General features: G+C 52.4%; 1 protein-coding gene across 3 annotated transcripts in view; it reads right to left on the reverse strand.

The window, feature by feature from the left end:
• The window catches only part of MID2 (midline 2), a 138917-nt gene that overhangs the window by 13407 nt on the left and 116653 nt on the right, over nt 1-8857 (reverse strand). For all 3 annotated transcript variants that reach the window (XM_041119209.1, XM_029996715.2, XM_029996714.2), the window contains exons 7-8: nt 8685-8828; nt 4130-4291 (exon numbers count right to left, since the gene is read on the reverse strand). In XM_041119209.1, the coding sequence (XP_040975143.1) occupies nt 4130-4291; nt 8685-8828 (306 nt within the window). The remainder of the gene's footprint in view (nt 1-4129; nt 4292-8684; nt 8829-8857) is intronic.

Below are 8857 nucleotides of genomic sequence, written 5' to 3' on the forward strand. Positions count from 1 at the left end.
GCAGAGCTGGGAGTTATGGTGGTTCCTCCTGTCAAGTTTTCATTAACGTATAGATCCTGGGCAGGTCACTCAGGTAACTTTTATCTCACAGATTTAGCCTTGCTGGAATACTCCTTATAGTCTTTCACTGATTCATCCATCCATGGTGCCTGCATGGGGCTTGAGAGCTGTGGGAAACGGGCCAGCTCCAGGGCTGGACACAGCAAGCTGCACCCTCCAGGCTGTTTATCAGCTTAATTATACTTCCCTTCCCTGGAAAGTCTTGAGCGTTGCAGCATCTGAGCAGAGGAGGAAATCCTGGCTGGCCTTGGGTGTGTGGGAGCAAAGAGGGAGGAGGAGGCGGCCAGCACTGCCGCTAGGAAAATGTTCAAGGTCAATTAAGCAGGTCAGTGGTGTGCCGGGAATGGAGACGGGCTGAGGAGGGGGTGCTGGCTGGTGGGAGCTTGTGGGACTCCTGCCCAGCTTCCCTGGACCTCAGAGGGCTCCTGCCACCCATCCACTCCTGCCACGGAGATGAGCAGACGCACCAGCTTTGGATGCTCCCATTTGCCCCTTGCTCCCTGGAAGAGGTGCACGAGGGAGGGCGGCACAGAGGCAGGAGCCCGTGAGGCTCACCCGTCCTGGGTGCTGATAAGAATATTTAGTTTTCTGTCTACCCCAGCAGCAATTTGTCTGCAAGACAAGGGCTGTTAATGGGGCAGCTACACCGCCAGATTTCCTTTTCCTGATGCTTCATGAAAGGAATCAATTACAGTGAAGCTCAGCAGGTCCTGCTAACCATGCCAGCTCCAGCGTGTCGAAAAAGCCATCCAGAGGGACAGCCAAGATGGGGCTGCGTGCTGGTTTACATAACGGCTACGGAAACAACTGGACCAAGATCCCCCAGAAGCAAGAGACGATCCCCGACATCCAGCCGAATGGATGAGGAGCAGCAAGCCCGCTCCGCCGGGTGGGTTGGTGCAGCGGTACCGCCGGTGCAGCACCGGCCCGGTCCCTGCCCCACGGCACGGCAGCTCCCGTGCGCCCCGCTCCTCCCGCGGCGAGGGGAAGGGGACGCGGCAGAGCAGAGAGAGCAGGCGGCAGGTGACCACGTTCGGCTGAAAGCACGCTGCAGAGAGAAAGGCAGGGATGGATACGCGCTCCCGCTCTCAAGAAACAACCTCTGTCCTCGTTGCAGGTGTTCACCACACTCTGCCCAGCAGAAGAGCAAGCCGAGCCGCAGTAACACACTGCCAGCCCTTCTTGCTCTTCTTTTCTTCCCCCCTGCCCGCAGCAGCAATGTCCCTGCTCTGACCAGCGATCTAAGATGCCACTCGTACCTCATATTCAGAAGCACCTGAAGGTACAAAACCTGATAGACCTGTCACCCTGCAGCTGGGGACTGTCAGCCTGGTCCATAAGCCCTCAGGCAGCTGCCCCGCAGTCAGAAGCAAACAAGCAGGAGGTGGCTGTGGGCCACAGGACACCTTGCAGAGTGAGCTTGACAGCAGTGATTACTGTCCTCCCATCAGGCATCACCTCGAGGAAGCAAAGCTGCAGGACTTGTTGAGTTGTCAAGTCGCAGAAAAGCAAAAAATCCATCCAAACCTATGAATCTTCCAACAGACTCCCTGCTGGGCCACTTGCTGAGGTATCATCCTCCTCCTTAGGAAGCACCTGCACTAACATGATCCTGACATTAACAGGGACCTCAGAGAGCATCACTCAGGCAGCAGACTTGTGCTGCAGCAAACCCACCCCTCCGGGTGAGATCCAACTGCCATTTCAGATGGGATGTGGATGTGAGCCACCCTGTACAACCCAGGAGGTCTCACCAAGAGATGCATAAATCGGGAAGAGACAGAAATACAAGTGAGAATAAGACCAGTCTGCAATGGTCAAGGCAAGGACTGTAAAAACCACCTTCCTTGTGCTTTATTTACTATCAGAGCTGGGACCGTCCCTGTTTTCTGGCAATTTCATCCAGTTTTGGACACCTGCTAATAAATAAGACCTACTCAGGCCCAGATTCAGCAGAGGAAGGTTTCTCTCTGTCACTAAACCAAAACTATTCTCCCAAGCTCTTCCGTTCCAGCAGTTTGGGAACGCAGATTTAGTGCGCACTGACAGCACTGATGCTGCGGAAATCAATACGTGTCCTGACACTGACCTTCTGGTGATGAAGGAATCTCTTCAAACATCACTTCAGGAGCAGAAAGAGGGCTGTGAAATATGCTAATTGGCCCATCTCCTCATCGAGCTGCTGACATTTCTGCCAAGGTTACAGCAGTTGAAAAGTGTGCGCTATCTTCTAGCCGCCCACTTGAAAAGGAGAAAACCCTGTTGCCACATTAATGACAAGTACAGGCAGGAGAAGTGGCCAGCGAGGATGTGCTGGGGATCCAGCACAAAGCGGCGGCACCTTCAGGCGGCACCAGCCCTGATGATGAGCAGCGAACACCCCAAAGGAGCCCTTGTACACCGAGGCTGGCCACAGAAAGAAAATATATAAATATATGTTATATACATTCAGAAATTCAGAAGTTTCCCTAAACGCTTTTCACAGGCTGCAGATAAACACGGAACCAGTAGCAGAGAGGGATGCGTGCCCATTAAAGCTGTGCACCTCTCCCTCCCATCGCCCGAGCAGGAGGCGCCGGGATCGGTTCCTTGGTCATTCGGTCATGTGAAAGGAGCTCCTGGCACATGGAGAACTACGGTCATACCTAATAATTTGTGCAGTGCTTCAGGTTGAGGCTTGCTTGAGATTTTACACATGCAGGAAGCTGCTGCAGACACATCCCTGCAACAGGGGGAGTTCAAAACATGATTGGGCTCTTATTTAATCTAGTAAATCGAGTTCATCTCCGAAGAGGAGCCCTCAGCAGCGTGCCAGCATCTCCAATGACTGACACTCAGTTAAAAAACCAAAAGAGCAAGCCCCGTCCCCCAGGAGCTGCTACCGAAGCAAACCGCCCTCGCTCCCCTCTGCGCTGCTGTCACAGCGTCACTCTCAGCTTCTCAAGCCACCCATTTCTTATTTCCAGAGCGAGCGCCTTTCAAAGCACAGGGAAGCACTTAAAAACAGCAACCGCAGGAGGGATACATTTTTAATAAACAAGGCAGAACTGGATTGGAGTTTGCTTCTCAGCAGCTTTCCTCCAGCCCCACCGCTACACCACCTTTACTTAATTTCATTTGGTTTAAAGTCGTGCAAAGAAAATGAGGAGGCGGAGGCGATAAATCATCTCCAAAGCCTAGTCAAGGCAGGAGCGATTGCAACGTCGGGAAAGGAAACACAAGGGAGGGCTGCGCTCGCTGGGGCCGGGCAGAGACAGCTCAATGAACATCAAAGAGACACGGCCATGGAGCAGGCAGCTCCGGGCAGAAGCCTGGAGAGCTGACTTATTTTCTCCCTCGACATTTCACGCTGGCTCTTCTGTGACGTCCCCCCAGGCAGCCGGCACTGACGGCCCCACAGCGTTTCCTGCCCTTCAACGGGAAAAGGCTTCCCTCCTCCCACTACAGACCCAGAAACTCCCTCCTTGTCGGGACGGGTCCGGTTCTGCTGCCCTCTGATTTCTGACCGAGTCTCGCTCTGAATTCCCTAAACATATTTAACCCTCCTTGGCCATCCCTGAGGTGATGGGAAGCACAACTTCTTTTCTGCTTTGCGTGCGGCTGCAAAGCCCCATCCACTACCACACAGACACTTTTCAATCTCCTTATGGCTCCCCAGAATTGCAACGCCCTGTAAGTAAAGCCACGCACAAGCACACAATTGCCCTGGGACTCCATACATCTGCCCCCAAAAGCCCAGTGATGTAAAGTGACCAGAAATGGACCTTCATGATCTCCTAAAACCCAGCTGCCCCAGGAACCCATAGAGATGGGTGCCGACAGGAGCAGAGAGCTGATGGGAGCCCCAGGCACTGCGTGGGGTAGCAGGACACCATCCCTCAAGGCAGGGAAGGAGCTGAGACACCGAGTAAGACGGACATGTTAAATTAAATAGCCCGGGGGCCTCCATCACACTGCCAGCAACTGTGGGCTCGCAGGGAGCGGCTCAGCCGTACCCCTTTGGACTCGAGCGCCAATGGAGCTGCTCTCCCACCACCCACCAAGGCAAGGCGAGCGCCCGGGCACGTACTGTTTGTCTTGAGCCTGGCGGGTTCGCTGTTTCGGCTGCCCGCCTGGTTTATGGCCTTGACGAGGAAGATGTAGCGGGTGCCGCTCTGGAGCCCGTGGACGGTGTAGTGGTTCTGCTTGATGTTGGGGACGATCATCCAGCTGTCCATGGAGTTGTAGAGACCTGCGGTACAGGAGAGGGGGGAAGATTTATTCACAGGAAAGGTCAGAATACAAAGACCACATGCTGCTAACACAGAGCTTACTGACCACACATCCCTTTAGGCTGATTTACCGCCTGCGTGAGAGTTATGAGCACCTGCAGGAAAATTTCCATAGATGATAAACCCCAGCAACTCAAAGAGCCTTTTTTATTATCACATAAAGGCAATGCTTAGTAAGGCAAAGCCAGGAGTGGGGCGCTGGCATCTCAAGATGCCGCCGTGGGAAGTGATGGGGAAAGGGTGCAGAGAGAAAGGAATTCAACCTTCCAGCCAGGGCAGATGGCACAGGCAGCTGCCAGTAGCTGGGAGAAAGTGATGCCCAGCATCATCCTCTCACATTTCTTCGCTCCTGCAGAACAACCTCCCCACTGCTCTGGGGGCTGCAATATGCAATGCTGGCAGCAGGAAGGGACATGTTTGCACTCTAATCCTCCTCCTGCATGGCACTCAGTGCTTTGGGGTGGGAAGCAATAATCCAGGTCCAAGGGATGCTGATGCTTCGTCTCCCTGTGTAGACTGGTCTGCCAAGTGGTTCCAAGACAATTACAGCTCCCAGCAAAGGGATGCTTGGAAAACATTCAGGAGCCTAAAATCTTTCTGGAAATGGAAAGGAATTAAGAGCCCAAAGACCCTGGAGGCATTAAGCCCTAACACTGCAGTGGCTTGCACTGCCAGAGCTGCAGGGCCTGGCACATACTGAAAATGTAGTGTTGTATCTAAGGTGGGATGACACAATGCTCCAGGAAAGGAGAAAAGCCCTACATGGTGCCGCAGATGCTGCTACTGCCACCAGCATAGCTGGGGTGAGAATAACCTGCAGACTGCACAAGTATGTTGAGCAGCCAGCACTGGGGGAAAAGGATGCTGCGGGTTTCAGGAGCAACCTCCAGTGCTGGCACGAACGGGCCGGGGGCAGCAAGTGCCCAGGACCACCCGCTGCAGCACGCAGCAGCTCTGGGCTCTCTGAAAACGGCTTTGGGGCAGCTATCACAACATGGGACTGTTGCTTTAAACCAAAAGAAGAATAAGGAGGAAGCTCAGAAGCAGTATCTGGAGGCTTCTCGGATCCAGCAGGTCTGGAGGCGAGGGGCGAGACGATATGTGAGGAGCGGTTTGTGAATTAAGGGTGACTGAAGGAGGGTTTTTAGCCTCCTATTGCCAGCATACGTGCACATGGCTGGAAGGCAGGAGCCTGGAAAACGCTCCACACCTCCTCTTTTAAGGCCTACATTGGGGTGTTTGTTTATTTCCAGTGGCTTGCTCAGCCAGAGGACAAGGGCAGGTTGCAGTCATTGTCAGCCTGGATTTGGTTTAAAATATACGTGGAAATGGCCTAGGGGAGCAGAGCAATGTTATTTGAAGTAGAAAATAAAACAGCTGTGATACCAATTGCATCCTACATGCAGAGCTGCTTTCATCGGAGCACACAGCTTTCAGCCAAGCACTGGTAGGTGTTATCTCCCTGCAGACAAGGACCAGCTTTGGATCCTTCATCAGAAAGGAGAAGGTGGCTGGAAGATGACAGTCTGGGAATGATTTGGCCTCCCAAGCAGGTTTCTTTCCCAAAACAACCAAGAAGGGGTTGGCCTTGAAGACTGAAGGCTTCTATCCTTGCCAAAGCTTAAAAAAAATCCTTTTTATTGCAGCTTTCATCATCCATAAAAATGTCCGACTCCTGCCGAGCTCTTGGCTTTAAAGAGAGCGTGAAGGGGATGGTTTCCACTGGCCAACTGTGTAATCTTTGAAAAAGGTATTTCCTTTCATGGGAAGCCTCCTCGTGCTCCTGCTAGGTGAGCCCTAGCGCACTATTTCCAGTGTCTCTTCATGCATGAGTTCAGCCAGGACTCAAACACTCTCATCACCCAGACCCGACTGTGTTATTTCAAGTGACAATGTATTATTCATTTTCTCCTTTGAGATGTTAACGGATGTTTTCTTTACTCCTTCTATGAAGAGATACCAAAGTCGGCCAAGGAAGACACTCCTGACGTGTGCCCCTCTGGGCTTTCTTCCAGAGCTGCCCTTGCTGTTCATAGCCCCTGCAGTTTCCACAGCCCCCACCCTAACGCCTGTGCCAAACCCACACAGCCCCAAAGGTGGGTAGGTGACTAATTCCCAAGCCCCTCGATGGATTGGAGTCCAAGCCATGCGCCCAAAGCGGCATATGAGGAGAACTGGGAGCCAGACCCTTCCCCTGGCACAGCCCCAGTGCCAGGGCACAATTTGCAGCGGCGGAAATCTTGGTTAAGTAAGGAAAAAATTCTTCTAGCTGGGGGTGGGGAAGCACTGGAGCAGGGCCCTGAGAGCTGGGGACTCTCCGTCCTTGGAGATGGTCCATACTCAAGAAGCAAGCCCTGAGCAACCTGACCGAGCCCTAAGTCAGCCCGGCTTACGCAGAGCTGGTGCAAAGACCTTCAGGTCCCTCCCCACCTAAACAACCCGGTGATACCAGCACGGTTCACGTTTCCTACTCAGCTGGCAGGTGCAGGGGAGATGGAGGCTGGTGGCCATCTAAGAACGCAGCCAAAGAGGTTGCTGAGCTCTCCTGGGCTTTCAGAGAAGGACAAAACGCTGGAGACATGTTGTGGCTGGGGGAGGAGACGAGAACTGAGCAGGGGAAATCTAGCTGCTGTAGCACTGGGTACCTATAACTAACCTCTGACCGAGAGGAAATAAATCATCTTGTTTTCCAAAATGAGGGCAAAGGCTGGAGATGCAAGTTTAATCAGCTTTGAAAGTCGCAAGCAGTAACTTTCTCTGGCAGCTTCCTGCATATTTTAAAGTGCACTTAACAGCCTTCCTGTGCTGCGACACTGTGCTTCCAGCACCGATGTCTTCCTGATCAGTGAGATAAACTGACAGCGGCCCAAAAAGTCCACTCTGAAGCATTTTGTCAGCACTTCCTACAATGGTTAAGTGCTACTAAGAAAAACCAGGAATAAAACTTCCTTGCACAAGCCATGCTGGGGAATGCTGTGCTCTTCCAAAGCACTACTTCAGGGCAGACAAACTGGAAGCTGTATTTTTGTTCTCCCATTACAACATCCATATTTTTTTCTTGTATGAAACAAGCAGTTTCCCCGGACTCTCTCCTATAACACAGCCCACAAATTAACTTTCCTCCAGAATGCAAAACCCCTCCAGTCCTGATCTTTGGAAGAGTAGCAGGAGGTCACCGGAACAGAACGAAGCTTTGCCAGAGTTGCTCTACCTCCCCCCAGTTTGCAACAGTCTCTGTTTTCCTCCTCCAAAAAACCACCTTATTTTCCTTTCATTGCTTCTGCTTCCTTTGTTTCCTTCACTGCTTCTGTTTTCCATCGCACTCAGGCAGCAGGACGAGGGGCAGAGTGCATCCCTTCAAAGTCACCATAATCACAAGCTCGCTTTCTCCTGCTCACTCTGGTTGAGCACACACCACGCCTCTGAGGGTGCCCTGCGAACAACCAGCCATCCATTGCGTGGATGTCTCTGGATCCCATTACCTCCCTCCCCAAACAGTGGAGACAGCTGTTAAATGCACTGTTAAAATATTTGTAATATTAAAAACCCCGTAACTACCACAGTCTTCATCAAATAACAAATATCCAGGAGGGAGCTTTGTATCTAAGAGGTTGCTGTCCTGACCTTGTGGCAAGCCTGGGGGCAGGTTCAGCCCTGTAAAACTGTTTTAAAGCTGTCCTGTTGCACTACAAGGTATCACGGCATGGAAAATACGTTGAGCATATTTCATGAATCCAGAAAGCCCAGGCTCTCCCAGAGGAGCTGGATGCTGCGACCTGAGCCACAGGTTCCTTCTTGTCCAACCACAGCACTTCTTAAGTGATTAGGTACCACGACAGACCCATCAGCGAGAGCCCTCCTTGGTCCTCAAATCCCATTCCTGCCCAGCAAATTTGTGGTGGTGTGGAAAAATAATTAGGTACGGCGGTTATTTTCAGGAAAAATTACCTGGAGACGTGCCTCAATATTGATATGGAAGGTACATAAATCACTCTTAATTATCAGCCCACAGAGCAGCTGGCGCTGCCCTGCCTGTACGATCCCAGCGTGCGGTGTGAGATGTACAGATCTGGTAGCTGTGAAACGGATGAGACCCTCTAATGCACCACACGCTTCACCGAGCCGAGGTTGCAGACGCCAAGCGCAGGGCAAAACAATTCAGTTATGGACCCCCAGCATGGGGTGGCCCTCCATCATTTTGATTACAGCCCTGAGCGGTGTCCTCAGAGGATCCTTTGTGGCAGTATCCTCCCCTAATTCCCAGCCTTTAAACCTGCTGATTCTCCCCAAGAACCTTTTTCTTCCCGAAGCGGACCACGGTCCTCCAAACCACGGTAGCACGCAGTGACTTACTGATGAAGTTGGCTTGGCCGGTGAAGATGGTGTACTGCAGCTCATAGGAGCTGACGCTGAACTCGTCCTCTGAGATCCAGTGGACGGTGATCGTGTCATGGGAGGCCGTGCAAAGCTCCTCTCGGACAGACGGCGGGTTCGGCGCTGCGGGAGATCACAGATAATGTATTTCG

This window comes from Aquila chrysaetos, chromosome 21, assembly GCF_900496995.4.
Source record: "Aquila chrysaetos chrysaetos chromosome 21, bAquChr1.4, whole genome shotgun sequence".
NCBI lineage: Eukaryota > Metazoa > Chordata > Aves > Accipitriformes > Accipitridae > Aquila > Aquila chrysaetos.